The sequence below is a fragment of the Pongo pygmaeus genome, chromosome 1 (genome assembly GCF_028885625.2).
Source record: "Pongo pygmaeus isolate AG05252 chromosome 1, NHGRI_mPonPyg2-v2.0_pri, whole genome shotgun sequence".
In the NCBI taxonomy this organism is placed as follows: domain Eukaryota; kingdom Metazoa; phylum Chordata; class Mammalia; order Primates; family Hominidae; genus Pongo; species Pongo pygmaeus.
In genome coordinates, this window is record NC_072373.2 from 98,924,979 (window position 1) to 98,947,324 (window position 22,346).

At 48.9% G+C, this 22,346-nt stretch overlaps 1 protein-coding gene and 1 non-coding gene across 5 annotated transcripts in view; one reads left to right on the forward strand and one right to left on the reverse strand.

Annotated features, from left to right (window-relative positions):
• Positions 1–18,813, reverse strand: part of CGN (cingulin) — a 28,066-nt gene extending 9,253 nt beyond the window's left edge. Inside the window, exons 1-11 of one of the 4 annotated variants that reach the window (XM_054473996.2) lie at positions 17,452–17,591; positions 13,356–13,477; positions 9,599–10,485; positions 8,734–8,834; positions 8,521–8,590; positions 8,313–8,408; positions 5,409–5,536; positions 4,608–4,740; positions 4,080–4,292; positions 3,177–3,325; positions 1,937–2,069 (exon numbers count right to left, since the gene is read on the reverse strand). In XM_054473996.2, the coding sequence (XP_054329971.1) occupies positions 1,937–2,069; positions 3,177–3,325; positions 4,080–4,292; positions 4,608–4,740; positions 5,409–5,536; positions 8,313–8,408; positions 8,521–8,590; positions 8,734–8,834; positions 9,599–10,471 (1,896 nt within the window). In that variant the 5' untranslated portion in view covers positions 10,472–10,485; positions 13,356–13,477; positions 17,452–17,591. Of the gene's footprint in view, positions 1–1,936; positions 2,070–3,176; positions 3,326–4,079; positions 4,293–4,607; positions 4,741–5,408; positions 5,537–8,312; positions 8,409–8,520; positions 8,591–8,733; positions 8,835–9,598; positions 10,486–13,355; positions 13,478–17,451; positions 17,639–18,658; positions 18,680–18,783 lie in introns of those variants that run through there. The other 3 variants (XM_054473997.1, XM_063651056.1, XM_054473994.1) reach the window with 3 other exon arrangements.
• LOC129027815 (small nucleolar RNA SNORA44) lies at positions 1,103–1,211 on the forward strand. Its single transcript, XR_008498709.1, has one exon. It is a non-coding gene; the product is annotated as a small nucleolar RNA SNORA44 (small nucleolar RNA).
• Positions 18,814–22,346: the final 3,533 nt, after the last annotated feature.

A 22,346-nucleotide genomic window follows, 5' to 3' on the forward strand; every position in this document is an offset into this window, starting at 1 on the left:
TGAATTGATGACTGGACTAAACATGGTATACCCACAGAGTGGAATGTTATTCAGCAATAAAAAGGAATGAAGTACTCATACTTGCTACCACATGGACAAACCTTGAAAACACTACGCTAGGTGAAAGAAGCCAGACCCTTAAGGCCCATATATTATAGGATTCAATTATATTAAATATCCAGAATAGGTAAATCCAGAGACAAAAAGTAGATTAGTGGTTGCCATTGGGTGGGGGGAATTATTGCTAATGGGTTTGGCGCCTTTGGGGGGTAATGAAAATGTTCTGTAATTAAATAGTGATGATGGTTGTACAACTTTGTTAAGATAAAAACCGCTAGCGGTCAGGCGCTAGTGGCTCACGCCTGCAGTTTGGGAGGCTGAGGCGGGTGGATCACCTGAGGTCAAGAGTTCAAAACCAGCCTGGACAACATGGTGAAACCCTGTCTCTACTAAAAATACAAAAATTAGCCAGGCGTGGTGGTGTGTGCCTGTAATCCCAGCTGCTTGGGAAGCTGAGGCAGAAGAATGGCTTGAACCAGAAAGTGGAGGTTGCAGTGAGCCGAGATTGCGCCACTGCACTCCAGCTTGGGTAGCAGAATAAGACTCCATCTCAAAAAGAAAAAAAAAAAACCCATTGGATTGTACACAAAGATGACTTTTATAGCATGTAAAATATAACTCCATAAAAAAAAAAATACCATGAAGGGAGAGTACATGAAGGTATGGCTAGTAAGGCTGGTTGTTTAAAAAAATACAGTGTGAGGCTGGGCGCAGTGGCTCACGCCTGTAATCCCAGCACTTTGGGAGGCCAAGGAGGGCGGATCACGAGGTCAGGAGATCGAGACCAACCTGGTTAACACGGTAAAACCCCGTCTCTACTAAAAATACAAAAAAAATTAGCCGAGCATGGTGGTGGGCGCCTGTAGTCCCAGCAACTCGGGAGGCTGAGGCAGGAGAATGGCGTGAACCTGGGAGGCGGAGCTTGCAGTGAGCCGAGATCGCGCCACTGCACTCCACCCTGGGTGACAGAGTGAGACTCCGCCTCAAAAAAAAAAAAAAAAAATTATATATATATATATATATATATATATATAAATATATATAAAATATATGCCATGGGATCTCCAACTGCATGCAAGAGCAACCTGGAGAGACTTTGACAGAACAGGTCAGCACAATCCCTGCAGCTGCCACTTGTCTTTCGTGTGTGTGGGTGTGTGTGGGTGGGTTTGTGTATAAAACCAAAATATGTGACACAATAAATACTGGCACAGCTCTGATTTCTTTTAAAAAGAAAATTAAAATAGGAGTTCTGGTTCTAATTATTAGCTATTAGCTACTTCTGAAATTCAGAAAGTATCATAATTAGGCTAAAGGGTTATATAATATGTAGTGAATCTTCAATGTAATACCATATACTCTGCTATTTTTCTTTTTCTAATTAGTTTTGTTACATTAGTCACCAGGCCATGCCAACACAAGTATTCCAGTCCATGTGATGATATTTCTCAATGTAAATTAATAAACTGAAATTCTAATGGCAAACATTTTTTCATAAATGTAGTTAGAGACCCCCATGAAAGACAAAGCAGCTTTTGCCATGCTGACCAAATTAGATTTCTGAGCCTGCAAAAATCACCCTGGAGTTTCACAAATCCACCTAAATGCTGCTACCCATGACATCTCTTGGGAGGCAGCCAGCAGCCTCTGGCTATACCCCAACCTGGGTTCTGAGAGCACTTTCCATTAGAAACCTCTATGCTCAATGAGGAGACTGGTGCTGCTGTGTTGGAAAGAGATCAAGCTGAGCAGGCAGGATGAGGCCTGGAAACCAAGCACACAGGAGACAGCCCCACTAGCAAGGAGGCCCTCATGGAGAGGTAAGGCAGGTGTTCATCACCCCTACCTGCCATTCTGCCCCCCAATTCCCAAATACCTTCTTGAGCACCTCAACCTGGCGAGTATCTCCAGCACTAGCTCGGGCCTGCTCTAATTCCCTCTGCAAGACCTCTATCTTCTCTCCAAGCTCCTCTTCCATCTCCTCCTTCTCCATTCGCAGCTGCAGGAGTCTGAGCCAGGCAAGGTGAAATAAAGGGGAAAGGGAACAGAGTAAGGCCACATGCCTGGGAGAGGTTAGCATGACAATAAAAGCCACCTCTCTGGAGGCCAACACACTGGGCACCCACTCTCAAGAGGAAGGAAGGTGAACATGGAAAAGAGCAGTTTGAGAAATGGGAGAGTAAGAGCATACCATAGATAGAAAGGAAATGGGCCAGGCATGGTGGCTCATGCCTGTAATCCCAGCACTTTGGGAGGCCAAGGCAGATGGATCACTTGAGCCCAGGAGTTCAAGACCAGCCTGGGAAACATAATGAAACCCCGTCTCTACAAAAAATACAAAAATCAGCCAGGTGTGGTGGTGCATGCCTATAGTCCCACCTATTCGGGAGGCTGAGGTGGGAGGATGGCTTGAGCCCAGGAGGTGGAGGTTGCAGTGAGCCCAGGCTGGGTGCAGTGGCTCACGCCTGTAATCCCAGCGTTTTGGGAGGCCGAGGCGGGCAGATCACGAAGTCAGGAGTTCAAGACCAGCCTGGCCAATATGGTGAAACCCCGTCTCTACTAAAAATACAAAAAACCCAGGCCTAGTGGCAGGCGCCTATAATCCTAGCTACTCGGGAGGCTGAGGCAGGAGAACCGCTTGAACCCAGGAGGCGGAGGCTGCAGTGAGCCAAGACTGCACCACTGCACTCTAGCCTGGGCAACAGAGTATGACTCCATCTCAAAAAAAAAAAAAGGAGAAAGGGGGCCAGGCGCAGCGGCTCACACCTGTAATCCCAGCACTTTGGGAGGCAAGGTGGACAGATCACCTGGGGTCAGGAGTACGAGACTGGCCTGGCCAACATGGTGAAACCCCATCTCTACTAAAAATACAAAAATTAACTGGGCGTAGTGGCATGCGCCTGTAATCCCAGCTACTTGGGAGGCTGAGGCAGGAGAATCGGTTCAACCCAGGAGGCAGAGGTTGCAGTGAGCCAAGATCGTGCCATGACACTCCAGCCTGGGAAACAAGAGTGAAACTGTGTCCCAAAAAAATTAAAATTAAAATTAAAAATTAAAAAAGAGAAAGGAAGTGGCATATGAATCATGGGTATTTCTGAGAGGGCCAATGTCCTTACTCCTGCTTGGTGGCTCTAAGATCCTCCTTGTTCTTCTGGAACATACTCTGCCAATGCCCTGTCTCCTCTGAAGTCTCCTCCAGCTCCCTCTGCAGCCCTCGCACAAGGGCTGACATCTTCTGCCTCTCAGCCTCCAGCACTGCATGGTCCTAGAGAAGGGGAGAGTTGGACACCAGAAGGCTCAGAGGGAAGAGGTCACTTCAAATCAAAGTGTGAGTGTGTACAAGGAAAGGCTTAGACCCAGAGGGCACCATGCCAGCTGCACCCCCTGACACTCTTGTGGTACCTGGTACAATGATAGCAGAGGTTCTCTCAAGTCACAGTCCACCCCTCTATCATCTACAGGAAACCTCCCCAGTTATTTCCCCTTGGGACTTTTTATTTTTAGGGGGACAGAGTCTCGCTGTGTTGCCTAGGCTGAAGTGCAATGGCATGATCTCGGCTCACTGCAACCTCTGCTTCCTTGGTTCAAGCGATTCTCCTGCCTTAGCCTCCCAAGTAGCTAGGACTACAAGTACACGCATCACTACACCCAGCTAAGTTTTTGTATTTTTGGCAGAGATGGGGTTTCTCCATGTTACCCGAGCTGGTCTCTAACTTCCTGAGCTCAAGCAGTCCACCCGCCTCAGCCTCCCAAAGTGCTGGGATTACAGGCATGAGCTACCGCGCCCAGTCCCCCTTGGGACTTTTGTCATACAACCTCATGGTACTTCTGGCCTGTACTCCCTCCCTCTGCCCTTATAGTTTTCCTGCCCAAAGTTTTCAGCAGATCTCACTGTGTCCTTTAGGGGGAGAGGGGGAGTTCCCAGTTGCAACCATGAAAAGTCCAAAAGTCCAAGATCCCAAGGCAGCCTTGCTCCCCAGCAGTGCCCTCCTCTCTCAGACCCTGCTCTTGTTACATGCCTGGGTTGCGTCTTGCATGCTCCTGCGGAGCTGCTCTGTGTCTCGCTGGTACTGCTGCCGGACATGTTCCACCTCCTGGTCACGGGAGGCTACCTCCTCTTTCAGGGCCCCCTTCAGGGCTGTCAACTCCCGCTCCCGCAGCCTCAGCTGCTCCTCTACCCGCTGTTTCCCCTCCAAGACCTCCTCCAGAAGTTCCCGGGTCTCTAACAGGTCCTGGAGAAAGTAAAGGAAGAAGTACGGGGGTGACCATATTAGAATCCATCTATTTATCAATTCACTGAGTCAAAAAATATTTATTGTGTTAGGCACAGTACCAGGTGCTCTAGTACCAGTAATAGAGCCCAGAATGATAGGTTTCCTTTATCCTAACTCTAGTCCCAACACACCACTGAATCTACCTGAAAGCATACTGAGTACCTGTAATCAGCCACCCATTCCTCATACTTTGGGGAAACCATGGATGAGCAGACTTGAGGATGCTCCAACTGAGAAAAAGCAGAGGCTGGGGCATATGACCCCAGACCCTACCTTCAGTAACACCTCCTTAGCAGGCTCAGGACCCTGGACCTGTTTCAGCTTGTTCTGCAGCTCCATCACCTGCGTCTCCAGCCCATGTCGTAAACCTTCACCCTGGTCCAAGAGGCGCTTCATGTTCTGGAGCCTAATAATAGATAACATTATTGCATACTATGTGTCAGGCAGTTTTCTAAACACATCATATATTTTAATCCATATTTATTAATGCATTTAAACTTCCTTCCTTCAAATCTTGATGAGGCCTCCCCTGATTTTTGCAACCTGCCCCACTACAACCTGGCCCTCCTGATCTGCCTTACCCTGTTGTATTTACTGCCTTCTCGTGTGTTACAAATTTACTTGCAAAATATGTTTGTTTACTGTCTGTTCCCTCTCAGTAGAAACTAAGCTTCTGGAGAGCGAGCCTGTCGTCTATAGGGTTCACTGATGTGTCTTGGTAACCTAGATTAATGCCTGTCACAGCATTCTTGATGAAACATCTGCTGAATGGATGATTGAATCCTTACAATGATCCTGTGAGGTAGGTACTATTATTAAGTCTATTTTATAGCTTAAGAATCTGAGACAGAGGCAAACCCAGGTAGCTTAACTCCAAATCATGCACTACTACCATTATTGATAAAGAAGGTAGAGAGAAAGGCCCTATCCTGACCTTAAACCAACACTGCCCCTTTCAGCTTCTGGAGATTTCCTTCTGTCTCCTTCAACCCTAGGGGCAAAGAGGGAGTGGCCTCTAAACCTGGCCTAGCCCCCAAGCAGCCCGAGGTGAGGTGCGCCACCAGCTGCACTCACTCCTTGTTGCTCTGCTGGGCCTCCCCCTTCCTCCTCTCCAGCAGCTCCTGCAGTCGGCTGCACTCTTCTGTTTTCTCCTCCAGCTGCCGCTCCAGCCCAACTCGGGATGGCTCCAGCTTCTGCCGCTTCTGAAAAAGGGAATGAGAGTACAGCAGGTGGAGGGTAGGGAAAGATTCAGAATAATGGGAATGTCTAACACTCATTGGACACTTACTGTATGATAGACACTGTACTTAGGACCTTATGTGTATTATCCACATCTAATCTTCATAACTAGCCTTGGTACTTGTGATGATGTAAAATATATCCACAAATTATCTGACATTTCTTTCAAAAGATAAAGCCTAATTCTGTTTGCCTCGAGCGCGGGCTTGACTTAGGGGCTTCCTTCTAACAAACAGAAAAAGGAGGACGTGATGAGTAAATTCTGATGTTAGGTCATAAAAAGGCATTGCAGCTTTTCTCTTGGATCCCTCACTCTGGGAAAAAAACTAGCTGTTATATTGTGACGATACTCAAAAGTAGCTCTGTGAGGAAGGCCAAACAGCCAGGAACTGAGGTCTACAACCAACAGCCATTTGATTAAGCTGGGGTTTTTTTAAATTATTATTTTATTTTTATTTTTTGGTGTTTTGTTTTGAGACGGAGTTTCACTCTTGTTGCCTAGGCTGGAGTGCAATGGCGAGATCTCGGCTCACCGCAACCTCCACCTCCCGGGTTCAAGCGATTCTCGTGCCTCAGCCTCCTAAGTAGCTGGGATTACAGGCATGCATCACCTCACCTGGCTAATTTTTGTATTATTAGTAGAGACAGGGTTTCTCCATGTTGGTCAGGCTGGTCTCAAACTCCCGACCTCAGGTAATCCGTCCACCTCAGCCTCCTAAAGTGCTGGGATTATAGGCATGAGCCACAGCGCCCAGCCTGGTTTTTTTTGGGTTTTTTTTTTTTTTTTTTTTTTTTTTTTGAGATGGAGTGTCGCTGTTGCCCAAGCTGGAGTGCAGTGGCGCAATCTCAGCTCACTGCAACCTCTGCCTCCCGGGTTCAAGCAAGTCTCCCTGCCTCAGCCTCCCAAGTAGCAGGGATTACAGATGACTGCCACCACACCCAACTAATTTTTATATTTTCAGTAGAGACAGGGTTTCACCATGTTGGCCAGGCTGGTCTCAAACTCCTGACCACAGGTGATCCACCCACCTCAGCCTCCCAAAGGGCTGGGATTATGGGTGTGAGCCATTGCACCCAGCCAATTAAGCTGGTTTTGTCTGTCTTATTCATTAAGCTGGTTTTGCTTGCTTCATTCATTTATTTATATTTTTTTGAGACAGGGTCTTGGTCTGGCACCCAGGCTGGAGTGCAGCAGTGCAATCACAGCTCACTGCAGCCTTAACCTCCTGGGCTCAAGAAATCCTCCCACTTCAGTCTCCCAAGTAGCTGGAACTACAGGCACATGCCATCACATCTGGCTAATTTTTTTATTTTTTGTAGAGGCAGGTTCTCACTATGTTGCCCAGGCTGGTCTCAAACTCCTGAACTCAAGTGGTCCTCCCACCTTGCCCTCCCAAAGTGCTGGGATTATAGGCGTGAGCGACCATGCCTGGCCCTAAGTAAGCCATTTTAGAAGCAGATCCTCCAATTTACTTCTTTTGGCCACAGCCAGAAGCTGGACTGGAACCTTATAACAGACTCAGAGCCACAATTACCCTGTTAAGCTGATCCCAGGTTCTTCATCCTCAGACTCTGGGAAATGCTTTTTTTTTTTTGAGAAAGAGTTTCACTCTTGTTGTCCTGGCTCGAGTGCAATGGTGGGATCTCGGCTCACCACAACCTCCACCTCCCGGGTTCAAGTAATTCTCCTGCCTCAGCCTCCCAAGTAGCTGGGATTACAGGCATGTGCCACCACACCGGGCTAATTTTGTATTTTTAGTAGAGACAGGGTTTCTCCATGTTGGTCAGGCTGGTCTCAAACTCCCAACCTCAGGTGATCTGCCTGCCTCGACCTCCCAAAGGATTACAGGTGTGAGCCACCGCGCCTGGTGGGGAAATGTTTGTTTTAAGCTATTGAGTTTTGGGTAATTTGTTACACAGCAATAGTTAATTAATACAGTACTATCATAATCCCCACTTACAATTTAGGAAACAGAGGCTTAGAACATTTAAAGAACTTGCCCAAGGTCAGTTACACAGCCAACAAGTAACGGAACCAGGATTTGAACCCAGTTAGTTTGGCTCCACAGCCAATCACTTAATCATTACACTACAGTGATTTCCAAAAGACAAGGGAAGTTACAATCCAACATCTATTGAGCACCAACTACACACAAACCAATATGGTGAAAGGCAGAAGACATGTTTTTAAAAAGGGCACACTGGCTTTAGAATAAGACTGACCCGGATTTTTTCATTCCTCTCTGCAACTTACTACCATAGGCAATTTACTTAGCCTCTCTGATCTTCAGTTTTCTCATCAGAAAAGGGTCCAGAATAGGTATTCACAGGGTAACTATAATGATTACAGTACCCAGGACAGTACATACTACCAAAATTATACGCAATAAATGATAGCTACTACTATTGCCATTATTATGATGATGATAAAAAAATTGAGGCACAGAGAATGTAAGTAATTTTCTTAAGTTTTATACAGCTAGTAAGGGGCAGAGCCAGGATGGGAACTCCCAAAGGGAGTGGAATGGAAGGTAGGTAGATTCCTAACGTGCTCTGCCTCCCTAACCCCCAGAGAACCCCAGAAGTCCTTCCTGGAATTAGTACACACTCTTGTCTCTTGTCTCATAAGACATAAACATGCTTGTTCCATTGCTTGGAAGGGTCAGCTCAGCCCATCTCCAGGCCAAGGCTTTTTCCCTGTTTTCCTTCATGCCTCCGGCACCTCTAACCTTTCCTTACCTTCACCTCTTCATCCAGCTTTCGCTGTAGCTCCTCCACTTTTCGGGTAAGCTCGCCCTGCCCTGCCACGGCCTTAGTAGAACCAGAAGAAACCATCTGCCAGAGATACGGGGGGTGTGGCGGAAGGGAGTGAGTCCAGGTCTGGATCCCCTGAGGCCCTCAAAGCTCTAACCTTGACCCTTGCTCCCACCCAGAGAAGGCCACTCACCACTAGAGGCTGCATCTTCTCCAGCACCAAACTAACCTTCCTCCTCACAGAAGTTTCACTTTCTGAGCTTCTAGAGGATAAAAGGACAGAAGCAAGGGTTAGGGGAGGAAAGAGGTAGCAGAGATCAGGCAAGGGCAAAATCAGAGAAGATGGGGAACAAAGCTAGAAGAAAAAGGAGGGGTATGCCTCTCTTGTTGGGGGGCCCCCACTCACCCCTCCCTCAGGATGCCATAGATGGTGGCCTTCATATGGTCCACACTGCCTGGTGGGGCTGCCTCCTGCTGGTCTCGAAGGAGGTCTGGAGTTGATTTGAACTGTTGGAAAAAAAAAAAAAGAAAAAGAAAGAAAGAAATAGGAAGATTAAGCCAGAAGCATGCGTGGGGTTCAGATGGAGGAGAAGTGGCAGTCTCAGGTCAAGTCCCTTCAAGCATGATGAACAATCCTGAAGTGCAGCAAGGAAAACGCGCTGCAGAGGCCTGAGCAACAGGCCAGGGAGAGGCCAACACAGGATGCACCTCTGCACTATTGCTGTAAACCAGATTTTCCTCAACGAACATCTCAACCAGCTGCAAACTGGGCCACAAGTGATTTGTCACTAATGGTAGTTAACATGCTAGACTTTATAAATAATTTACTCTTAAAATGGACTTACATTTCTCTCAAAGTAAAGTCACTCCCTCATTTACTTACATTCCTGAGTAGGAGAGAAAGGTGTGGAATTTTGGCAAGAGCACCAAGGAAACTGCTCTTATCCTCCAAGCCCGCCTTACATATTCTGCAGACCTAGCAAATACTGGTGACTGAGGCATAGTTTATGGTTGTGGCAATGACAACTAGGTCCAAACTTGTGAATAGTGATTTTATAGCTTGCTCCATTTTCTTTAGAATTTTACCCATGGAAATATCCTGTGCATGTGAATATCACCTATTTTGTGGACAGATACAGTGGAGAACAAAAGGCAGAGACTTTCTGCCTAGGCTATTTGAATTAGCAAGAAGGCTCATGGCTGGTGGGTAAAAGCTGATGAGAAGGGAGAAGGGGCTGACATTTGGAAGTGAGGGAGGGGCTGGGTCTGACCTGCAGCATGGTGGGGTCCTGTACACTCCCCCGCGGCTCCTCAAAACTCTGAAGGACCCAGTCCTGAGTCTGACGGGAACGGCTAAAGCCACTGAGAGGGCTCGGGCTCTGGCTCTGGGCTGGCTGCTTCGAACTGCCCACATGGTTGTCATATTTTGTGCTAGAGGTCCAGTGGTTGGTGGACTGGCGCTCCCGTTCCTCAAGGGTGTCCCGTGGGAGGCGACTGTCCAGGCTCTTGCTCCGTTTGCGCTGTTCAGCGGGTAGCATCCGTGTTCGGCGGCCAGTCCGACCCCGGGCCTGGCCTCCAAGTTGACTGTCAAACTTGTTGATGAGTGAGTCCACTGAAGACAGGGGAGCAGTGTCAATGGTGCTACCCGGGGAAGCCACTTTCGGGGCTAGCTCCAGCATGCTGGTGCTTCTGTTACTAGGATCCATTGGGCCAGGGCCTGCCAGTGAGGCCTGGGACTGGGAACGGAGTAGCTTTCCATTCCAGTAGGCCCCAGGCTCCTCATCAGATGTGCTGCTCTGCGAGGGGGCAGGAAATCCCTTGACCTGAGAGTAGGGGTTCTCAGGGAGTTCCAAATCTGAGCTCAGAGCTCCTGAGGCCCCTTGGTCATTGGCCCCCTTGATTTGGACCCCAAAGGAGTCACCACCTTTCTCCCCACTGTTGAGTACCACAAAGGGCTGCCCAGCAATTCCCTGCACACGCACAGCAACCCCGTAGGTACTGGCTCTTGCATCCTTAGCTGGGCGTCGTCCACCGCGACATAGAGTGCCCATCTCTGCACCACTCACTGGCTCTGTGATGAAGCGAATCTGGACTCCATGGTCTACGGGGCCCCGGGGCTCAGCCATGTTGGGTGCCTGTTCCATAAATAGAAGGAGTCCTAGAAAATGAAGAAATGAGTTTAGGCTAAGAGACTTAACTAGAAACTATGAAACTTCTACCTGGGGGCTGACTTCCCTGTCAGTTCCTACTAGATAAACCACTGATTCTCAGACTAACAGAAGGCCCCTGGAGAGCCTTTTAACGTACAGGTTGCTGGACCTAACCTCCAGAGCTTCTGATTCAGTAGGTCTGGGTTAGGACTTGAGAATCTGCATTTCTAACCAAGTTCCCCAGGTGATACTGATGCTACTGGTCCAGATACCACACTTTGAGACTCACTAACCTGAAAGAATCCACTTCCTCTGATACAGCCCTGGGGAGCTAGGCTTTGTTAAAAGTTTAAAGATTTTGCTTGATGGCCAGGAGCAGTGGCTCACGCCTGTAATCCCACCACTTTGGAAGGCCAAGGCGGGCGGACTGCTTGAGCTTAGGAGTTCAAGACCAGTCCGGGCAACATGGTGAAACCCCATCTCTACAAAAAATACAAAAATAAGCTGGGCCTGGTGGTGCACACCTGTAATCCCAGCTACTTGGGAGGCTGAGGTGGGAGGATCACTTGAGCTTGAGAGAGACCGCAGTGAGCAGTGATTATGCCACTGTTCTCCAGCCTGGATGACAGAGTGAGACCCTGTCTCAAAAAAAAAAAAAAGATTTTACTTGATCTTCATACATACATATAATACCACCATGTGGCTAGGTGCAGTGGCTCATGCCTATAATCCCAGCACTTTGGGAGGCTGGGGCAGGTGGATCACCTGAGGTCAGGAGTTCAAGACCAGCCTGACCAACACGGTGAAACCTTGTCTTTACTAATAATACACAAACTTAGCTAGGCGTGGTGGCGCATGCCTGTAATCCCAGCTACTCAGGAGACTGAAGCAGAAGAATTGCTTGAACCCGGGAGGTGGAGGTTGCAGTGAGCCGAGATTGTGCCACTGCACTCCAGCTTGGGTGACAAAAGCAAAACTCTATCTCCAAAAAAAAAAAAAAAAAAAAAACACTGTGTGCCTTCTTCCCTTCTTCCCCCCAAGGGAAGGCAGAACCCACACCCTGCTGAACAGATACCTCCATCTCACTGGAGAAAAGGGGGCCTTCTCTCCCAGAGCTCATTTAAAATATAGAAGACCTCAAAGTATATCATCCCACTTCTGGAAAGAAACTTAAAAACACTGATAGCAGTGATGCCTTTGAGGTGCAGGAACTGAGGACTAGGAACAGGAATGAGAGAGTTTCTATTCTCTGGAAGAGCAGAAAGGAGTGGACATTCTACTGTATATCTCTTTGTCCCTTTTGAATTTGGAAACACGTAGATGTATTATCTATTCAAGAAAAGGTTGTTTTTTTTTTTTTGAGACAGAGTTTTGCTCTTGTTGCCCAGGCTGAAGTGCAATGGCGTGATCTTGGCTCACTGCAACCTCTGCCTCCCGGGTTCAAGCAATTCTCCTGCCTCAGCCTCCCAAGTAGCTGGGATTACGGGCACCTGCCACCATAATGGGTTTCACCATATTGGCCAGGCTGGTCTCGAACTCCTGACTTCAGGTGATCCGCCTGCCTCAGCCTCCCAAAGAGCTGAGATTACAGGAATGAGCCACTGCACCCAGCCAAAAATATTTAAATATGGTTTAAAAACTGTGCCACTCGGCTGGGCATGGTGGCTCATGCCTGTAATTCCAGCACTTTCGGAGGCCAAGGCGTGTGGATCACCTGAGGTCAGGAGTTTGAGACCAGCCTGACCAACATGGTGAAACCCTGTCTCTATTAAAAATACAAAATCAGCTGGGCGTGGTGGCGGGGGCCTGTAATCCCAGCTGCTCGGGAGGCTGAGGCAGGAGAATCGCTTGAACCCGGGAGACGGAGGTTACAGTGACCCAAGATCACGCCATTGCACTCCAGCCTGGGAAGCAAGAGTGAAACTCTATCTCAAAACAAACAAAAAAAAAGTGCCACTTTAAGGGGCCCCAGGTCAGGTAAACTTGTCTCAGCTGAGAGCCAGAGCCAACACCATCCATAGGCCAGCTTCCCAGGTCCACATTGTTAAAGCTCAGAGTCAGCAAATGGAATGTATTCCAGGTATGCTCTGGCTCCAGGAACTTGGGGGAGAGATTATCTTCCAAGCAAATAAAAAAATTCAGCTTCCCCACTCCTTCTGCTAGTCTCCACCAGAGCCTAGCACCAAACTGAAGGATGAGCCTCTAACGTGCCAGACAGAAACACAAACATACCCAACTCAACCTCCCCATGGAGTTCTGGGCCAAGAAAACTTGGCAAGGCCCCTTTCAGGGACTGTAAAGTGCTAGCAAGTCGGGGTGAGATGAGAAGGGAGGGGAAGGAATGGGAGAGGCAGAGCTACAGGTGACAAAGGGCTTGATGTGGAAGGTCTCCTATCTGAAGAAGAGCATTCTTAGAATTCCCAGCAATTCTCAAGAGAAAGGAACAGGGAGAGAAGAGCCCTTTATTAGGGAATCATTCTTCATCTTTTTGGCCCTGGGACTCCATGAGAAAATGATGAAAGCAATACACTCTCCCTGAGGAGACAGCACATACAAACTTTTATCACCCCATCTTAAAAGGCTTGTGAAGGCAGACAGGTAAAGTAGTTCTCCAAACCACTCATCCAGTAGAAAATGCACTGGGCTAGAGTCAGGATCTGGTTTGGAATCCTGTCTCTGCTCTTCACCTGATGTATGCAACCTGAGGCAAATCACAACTTTTCTGGTGTGGTGCCTCACGCCTGTAATCCCAGCATTTTGGGAGGCCAAGGTGGGTGGATCACTTGAACTCGGGAGTTTGAGACCAGCCTGAGCAACATGGCAAAACCCCATCTCTACAAAAAATACAAAAAAACTAGCCGAGTATGGTGGTACACACCTGTAGTCCCAGCGACTTAGGAGGCTGAGGTAGGAGGATCACCTGAGCCCAGGAGGTTGAAGCTGCAGTGGGCTGTAATCGCACCACTGCACTCCAGCTTGGGTGATAGAGTAAGACTCTGTCTGAAAAACAACAACAATGACAACAAAAAACCCACAACTTTTCTGTGCCTCAGTTTCCTCATCTGTAAAATGGGTATAATGATAATACCCCACAAGGTTATTATCTGTGAGAATGAGATAATAAGTAATTATATGGGCATATACAACGATAAAAAATTACCAAGTTATACCCTTAAGATCTTTGTACTTTATTTAGGCCAGGCGCAGTGGCTCATGCCTGTAATCCCAACACTTTGGGAGGCTGAGGCAGGCAGATCACCAGAAGTCAGAAGTTCAACAACAGCCTGGCTAACATGGTGAAACCCCATGTCTACTAAAAATACAAAAATTAGCCGGGTGTGGTGGTGGGCACCTGGAATCCCAGCTACTGGGGAGGCCAAGGCAGGAGAATTGCTTAAAGCTGAGAGGCACAGGTTGCAGTGAGCCGAGATCCGCCAGCCTGGGTGACAGAGCAGGACTCCATCTCAAAAAAAAAAAAAAAAAAAAGATGTTTGTACTTTATTGAACTTGGGTTCTGATTTAATAAAAAGGAGAGAAAAACAAAATATTAAACATGAAAACATTTAGCACGTGACTATCACAAAGCTGACAACAAATATCATCCTTCACACATGCTACTTCGTCCAACAGGCACTTTTGGCTTCACCTGGTTCATAGAAAGATGCCACTTCTTCCGAGAAGCCTTCCCTGACCACCACTGCCACAAACAAGGTCAGTTCTCACAAATCAGCCTCCCACAAACCAGGTCCGATCCACGTTACACGCTCTACAGTTGTCCTTCAGCAGGTTTACTCCAGTTTATATTTATACATTTATTGGAGTAATTATTTCCTGTCTGTCTCCCCTACTAGATAATAAGCTCCCGGAGGGCAAAGACCATGGCTATCAGCTAACCACTGTGTCCCCAGGTGTTTGGGCACGTGGTAGATGTCAACAAATATTTGTTAAAGGCTGTATCCTGAACTAAAGCCCACTTGCACAGCAGTGGGGAGATTTGCCCAGGACAAATCTACTTTGCCTCAATAACAGGACCTCCTCCTGGTCCAGACTTGCTGCCCTATGTAGTCATGATATTAGAACCAGATGTGCCTAGATTGCCAGCTCTCAGAAGCCACATGACTTATTCATGATGCAGTCTACCCTGTCAGTACATCCACTGATCTTCCAGATCCAGGTCAAGGAGTTCCCAGCCTAGGCCCAGCAGAGGGCACAGCCCCTTGAGCAACAGCACTAAATTGTTCAGAGGCAGTGTTGAACACTCCCCCAGGTCCCAGGTTAGGTTAACCCTCTAACCTCAATCACCTTCAGTCCAAGGACATGTGGATCAGGGGCCAGGAGGGCTGAAGGGATCTTTGGGGTGGGTCAGAAAGCAGGGCTCTAAATGATTCAACATGGAAAACCAGAAACCTACCTGCCTTTGGTTACAGAGGACAGTGGGGCGGGACCAAGGCAGCAGGGCAGCTCTGAGGCCTTGCGTAAGCCCCAGAGACAGGCAGGTAAACAGTGATCAAGGGCCAGGCAACATGGAGTCCAGGGCCTGCGCCCTCACCAATGCCTGACCCTGCTTTTCTCTCCCCTATCACATGTCTAGGGCTCTCCTCACCGACTGTACTCCGGGAAGAGACCAGACCACAAGTTAATTCAGGTGCATCTGTCTGCTTCTGCCTTTCCTGCCTGCAAAGAGTGGGAGAACACTCTACACCTGTACCAGACAGCCACTTCTCCCTGAGTTACTCATTAGCCTGCCCTGCCCCAATTCCATCACCTCTGGCCCAGCCATATGCATCTGGTTTCCAACTAGGAGTGACAGGGTCTCTGGACTTCTGGCAGGAAGTGGGGGTGGGGTGGTTTCAGGTGCGTGGAGGAAGGACTGATTCACACAGGGCCAGGCAATATGCTAGATGCTAAATAACTGGCAGATTTAGAATATGGGAGAACTTGAGGTATAGAGATTAGAACCCCCTCAGAGGAAACAAGGAAAGCAAATGGTCGAAATAGAAGAGGACAGCTCAGTGACCTTGATGATTCGGCACCCTTTTTCTCATAGTTAGAGATAAGAAGGTTCCCCGTGGATCCAAAAAGAATCCCCCAAGTGGACTCCTGCCTAGGTCCACTGAAAAAGCAGAAACCTGAGAGCCAGGCTACAGCTGCTTGGCCAGTAGGGAAAAAAACACAATGAGGAACTGGGCCCCTGCAAACTGGCTGGACTGGTTTGAGAGGCAAGGGGAAGGGGAGGGCCAGGGAAACTACACTGGCAGCTTGTAAAGCAGACCAGAGAAATTCCACACCACGGAGGAGGCAGAGGGGCAATACCACAGGCAGGGGCTCTCCAGCCTTGATGGCAAAGCCAAAGCTCTGAAGGAGAGGACAGAGGGCAGGGAGGGAACAGGCAGGAGGAGCAGATGAACAGGAACCTGGTGACAGGCCAGTATGTGACAGGGAGACTTTGTCTCCCTCCACCCCTCCCTTTGAGGTTCCCATAGTTGCATTCCTGATCCTACACTTGCTTTGGCCGCCTCCCTGGTCCTCAGTCCGCCCCTCCCTGGCACAAAGAGAAGAGCCCTACACCCCCCTCACCTCCCACAAGGGGAATGGCATGCAGGCCAGCCTGGGAAACACAGGAAGGGTTCTAGGAAGCCAGAATCCTCTTAGAGTCGGGCAAATCTCTGGATTAGCAGTCCCCCAGAGCCAGCCCCCAGACTCCCAAACATCCAGGATGAAAGAAGAGATGCATAGGCATGTGTAGGCAGCCCATCTACAAACATAGCGCTTGCTAATTATTTCCCAATTACAACAACCTTCCTCAGGCAGAGCTTCAAACGGGCCAAGCTAAGGTTGACTCTAGTTCCCTTACCTGCCTAAGGCAAAGAAATTTGCCTCCAGCCTTGTCTGGGCCCCAAGGTGCACCTTTCATCTGTCCTGGGGATTTGGAGTTGTAATTTCCCTAGTCTCGTGGTCTCCTGATGAGTCCTGCCTATTTCCTACCCCAATAGTTCCTGCTGCCATTCTGACAGCCACCGCAGTTCAGAAGTCAGGGATGCCTGGGGGGCGTTCAGGGAGTAATGGGGATTCCTCCAGACATCAAGGAAATTGGTTGGGCTCCCAAACCTCATCCAATGGTCCCCATCTAGAACCACAGAAAAAATATATGTGTACTTGGAGAAAGGGTTTGACATCCGCCCCCAGAAAGGGGCCTCCTGAGAAATAAGTATTAACATTTATCAATATTTTGCAGGACCAGGCAGGGCTCTTTGCTTCCTCATATCCCTCTCTTGGGGAGTACTCTCTCTCTCTCTCTCAAGAGGAAGAAGGAACGATTCTCCCTGGCACGAAAGCAAAGGACAGAAAGTGAAAGCCTAATCGGTTGTACACCTGGCGAAGAGATGAGGGTGCCCTCTCATCTGCCCCTCAGTGTCTCTGATTCGCAACTGCCTTCGGCCGGAGGTGAAGGGCTGGGGAAAAGATCCCACACCTCAGAGTCATCTCAAAGCCACCAGGGTGCTGACAACGGCCAGCTGAGACCGCAGGACGCGGGAAAGAACCTCAGGCAAGCAGCACCTGCAGATGCCCTCCCCTGGCGAGTCTGCACCTCAGGCAGCAGCAGTTCCCGACTCAGCTGGAACTAACTCCTTCCCCGCGCCACGGCTGTCTCCAAGAGAAATTCTGCCCCTAGGGCTGGCGTCTGACCTCCAGAGACATCTGGCGCTGAAACGCTTTCATGCCCTGGGAACAGCCTTCGCCCCAGGTGCCCCTCGCCTGGCACCTTCCTAGCCACCTGCATCTGGCACCTCAGGGTAGGGGTCGGCTCCTAATCAGTACCCCACCCCGCCCCAATCTCCCCTCCTCCCGTCTCCCACTCGGCACCTGTGCCCTGGAAAGGGGCATCTCACACCGCCTCGATGCCCGCCCCTCAAAGGTACCCCTGAGGGCTCGCTTTCCTCTCGGGTGCCCTGGCCCCCACCTGGTCCACTCACCCTAGCCGGGCTCCGCGCTCCCAGGCTTGCGTTCGGGCTCAGGCTCGGGCTCGGGCTCTGGCTCGGGCTCGGGCAAAGCAGCACGCGCAGCTCCGGCCCTCCCCCTCGTCCTCGGCGCTCCCTCCTTTCTCCCCCTCCCACCAACCTGTTACTCCGCTGCGGAGCTCCACCCCCGCGGGCCGTCAGTGCCTGCCCCGCCTTTCCCCGCTCCGGTTGGTCCGCTTCCCGTAGGGGGCGGGGCCTCCTCTGCGGGGACCGGGACCCGGGGTCTCCAGCCGCGAGGGGCGGGCCAGGTCACGTGGACCCGCGGGCTGCGGAGCGTCGGGGCGGGGCGGCGAGGGGCGCGGAGGCCATTTTGGGGGCGTCGCGGATGGCCGCGAGTGACCGCCGGGGAAGACCCCGGGAGCCCTCGGCCAGAGCATCTTCTGGGCTCTACTAGAAAACTGCCTCCTGCCCCCGGTTTACTCCAAGGGAATGGCCGGCCAGGGTCGTTTCTGTCCTTCACCTACCTCTGCAGGAACCAGAATGCTCTTTCGTCACTTTCTGCAGAAAATATCTCCGTTGTCCCCCGACGTCAGAGCCTCCTGCACCTCAGCTCGTCTCCCTTTTCTCTGACCCGAACCAGAACCCTGATCTTGGATTCTGTTTTATCTTGTGGCCTCCGCAATCATTTTCCAGCCTGACATCTTTTTCTATGTGATATTTATCACCTTCTAGTTAATAACATAATTTTAAAAATCGTTTTCATCATTTTGCCTTCCGTCCTACGATAAGCTTCACCAGAGCAAGGATCTCTTGCTCTGTGCCTTGCTTCACCCCAAACGCCTACAACAGAGACTGGTACATAACTACATGCTTAATAAATATTTGTTGACTGAATGAATGGAAACCGGGGACGCAAATTTACCAAAATAGGAATGACCTTCGTTCTAAACTGAAGCAGGGACTCAACCCCAAATTGTAAATTCACCTTAGAGTTAGCCTCTCAAGAAGTAGGGATGCTGATCCCAGTTCCTAGAAAAGAGTAAAGACTAGGGGCTCTGCAAACTGCAGGAACCCTGCTCATACCAGCTGCAGTTAAAACAACATTAAAGTGGGCATCCTAGCTGTTAACCGTTGAGATATGTAAAAAAGAGATTGCCTTAGTTTACGTTCCTGGGCTCAGGATTTTGTTCTCATTTAATTACAACAAATATTTACCCTGTACCTATTGGAGTAGAAGAAGAATCTTCGATGCAGCACAGATTCCGGTGTATTCTCGGGAGCTCGTTTCCGCCCCTCCCCCAGCCTTCAAAAGCTAGGTGTGGGTCCTACGGGGTAAAGTCCACTTACCAGCTCCTCAGCTGGGATGCAAAGTCTCTGCATTTCAGAGGAAGCTGTATATAAAGATTAGAGCCATCAAACCGGCCTGTTCCCTGGGGAGGAACAGCAAAAAAGATGTAGTGGGGGTGGGGACAGAAGAGGAAATGTCCTTCTAGGAGCGCACCTCCTGAACACTGGGTGGCTTTTAAAAGACTTTTTTTAAAAAAAAAAAAATTTCTTATTTTTCTTTTATTGTGCAGCCCCCTGAACCAGAATAGGTTCAGAGACACTCCCATGGGATGGTTTTCGGTTTGGGTTTTTTTTGTTGTTTTTTTTTTTTAAGACGGAGTCTTGCTCTATCGCCCAGGCTAAAGTCCAGTGGCGCAATCTCGGCTCACTGCAACCTCCGCCTCCCAGATTCAATTGATTTCTGGCTAATTTTTTGTATTTTTAAATAAAGACAGGGTTTCACCAGGCTGGTCTTGAACTCCTGTCCTTAAGTGATCTGCCCGCCTTGGCCTCCCAAAGGGCTAGGATTACAGGCGTGAGCCACCACACCCGGCGTGTTTTGGGTTTTTTTGTTTTTGTTTTTTGCTTTAGTTTTGTTTTTTTCATTGAGATGGAGTCTCACCCAGGCTGGAGTGCAGTGGTGCAATTTCCGCTCACTGCAGCCTCAGCCTCTGAAGCTCAAGCGATCCTCCCACCTCAGCCTCCTGAGTGGCTGGAACTTCAGGCGCACACCACCACACTGGGCTAATTTTGGCATTTTTAGTAGAGATGGGGTTTCCATGTTGTCCAGGCTGGCGTTGAACTCCTGAACTCAAGCGATCCGCCTGCCTCGACCTCTCAAAGTACTGGGACTACAGGCATGAGCCACCACGCTCCCCCCCGCCAAGTTTTTGTAAGATTTTTTTTTTTTTTAATGTGGGATATTGAATTGACTCAGATATTGGAAAGGCGGAAGCAGCTAAACTCTCCTAGATAACACCTTAGCAATTAGGATACTTAGTATATTTGTAGTAAATACCAACTTGGGTGGTTACCCAGCACTACGAACACGGATTACAAGGATAAATGGGAGCCTCTGAGTCACCGCCTTCGTCATCTGTTCTTCAAGGAAGCACTCACTCTGAGAGGGACATCCAGGCACAAGTGACAAAGGCAACACCCTGGTCTTTTTCCAGAGTTCAGAAGACAGGTGATCCCTCTCCTTAAGAAATGCTACAGGGCCAGGCGTGATGATTCATGCCTCTAATCCCAGCACTTTGGGAGGCCAAAACAGGAGGACAGCTTGAGCCCTGGAGTTGGATCATTTGAACCCAGGAATTCAAGACCAGCCTGGGCAACATAGTGAGACCCCATCTCTATAAAAAATAATAATAATAAAATTTTTTCGAAAAAGAAATGGCAAAACTGGCCAGTTTATAAATACAGCAAAAGCAGAATTTATAGCAAATATAATACCCAGAAAGAAGAAATAACACTGATAGATGTTAAAGAGAGTAGTTTTATTTTGTGAAATGGGATAATAGAGAAAGTTTTAGGTAAATCGGAGGTTTCATCAAAGAAGTGGATTTGCCATCCTCGCTAACATGGTGAAACCCTGTCTCTACTAAAAACACAAAAAATTAGCCGGGCGTGGTGGTGGGGCGCCTGTAGTCCCAGCTACTCGGGAAACTGAGGCAGGTGAATGGCCTGAACCTAGGAGGCGGAGCTTGCAGTGAGCTGAGATCGCGCCACAGCACTCCAGCCTGGGCAACGGAGCGAAACTCCATCTCAAAAAAAAAAAAAAAAAAAAAAAAAGAGGTGGATTTGGAACCAAATTCCTCTCCTGCAATTCTTTCCTGAGTTTTCCAAGATTCACTGATACCACTAGCAACTCTACTGAATTGTTCTCTCAAAGATCACCCGTTTAAGGCTGGGCACGGTGGCTCGTGCCTGTAATCCCAGCATTTTGGGAGGCCAAGACAGGCAGATCACATGAGGTCAGGAGTTCGAGACCAGCCTGGCCAACATGGTGAAACCCTGTCTCTACTAAAAATACAAAAATTAGCCGGGCATGGTGGTACATGCTTGTAATCCCAGCTACTAGGGAGGCTGAGGCAGGAGAATCGCTTGAACCCAGGAGGCGGAGGTTGCAACGAGCCGAGATTGTGCCATTGCACTCCAGCCTGGGCAACAAGAGTGAAACTCCATCTCAAAAAAAAAAAAAAATAAATAATAATAATAATAATAATAATAATGGAAATAAGGTGATGCCACTAGCTGAAATGGAAAGGACAAGAGACAGGAAGGATTTGGGGAGGACCTAGAAGAAGAAGAATATGATAAATTAACTCTGGAACCTGCTATTTTAAAGAAGCATGTGGTGTCAGGCACGTGGCTCACGCCTGTAATCCCAGCACTTTGGGAGGCCGAGGCAGGCGGATCAAGAGAGGTCGGGAGTTCAAGACCAGCCTGACCAACATGGAGAAACCCCGTCTCTACTAAAAATACAAAAACTAGCCGGGTGTGGTGGCACACGCCTATAATCCCAGCTACTCGGGAGGCTGAGGCAGGAGAATAACTTGAACCCGGGAGGCGGGGATTGCGGTGAGCAGAGATCACACCACTGTGCTCCAGCCTGGGCAACCAGAGCAAAACTCTGTCTCAAAAAAAAAAAAAAAAAAAAAAAAAGAAGCATGTGGTAAATCCACACACACACACAAATGTCTAGCAAACAACTGGAAATGAAGCCTAGAAAAGAAATCAGGGCTAGAGACAGAGCTAAGAATCATCCTCATAGATGAAAGTTTGCTAAGAGGACTACAGAACAAACTGTGAGAAATAAAGGACAGATGAGGAGTAAAAACGGGATCAGTGTGGGGGTATTCAGAAGGGTAAGTAAAGAAGTTCATGCAAGAGAGGTGTTCAAGTAGGAGAAGAGACTGGAATTTGGCATTTCGAAGTTATGGTTGATCTTCCAGACATCAGTTTCAGCAGCGTGGTAGGCTCTCAACTCAGAATGCAATATAAGAAGTGTATCAATAAAAAGGAAAGAGAGAGGGTACCTTGACTTAAAGGAAAACAGGGTAAAAGAAAGGGCAACTTCTATGTTTGGTTTTGGGGGTTTGTGGGGGGACTGGTGGGGGGGGCGTTTGTTTTTTTTGAGACAGGGTCTCACTGCCACGCAGGCTGGAGTGTAGTGGCGCAGTCATGGCTCACTGCAGCCTCAACCCCTTGGGCTCAAGCAATCCTCCCACCTCAGCCTCCTGAGTAGTTGGGACTAGAGGTGCACATCACCACACCCAGCTGATTTTTGTATTTTTTGTAGAGACAGGGTTTTGCCATATTGTTCAGGCTGGTCTCGAACTCCTGAGCTCAAGTGATCCACCCGCCTCGGCCTCCAAAGTGTTGGGATTACAGGCATTTGCCACTGTGCCCAGCTGGTTTTGTTTTTAAGAAGGAGAGACTGGCAGGATGCAGTGGCTGACGCCTGTAATCCCAACATTTTGGAAGGCCAAGACGGGCAGATCACGTGAGGTCAGGAGTTCAAGACCAGTCTGGCCAACATGGTAAAACCCTGCCTCTACTAAAAATACAAAAATTAGCTG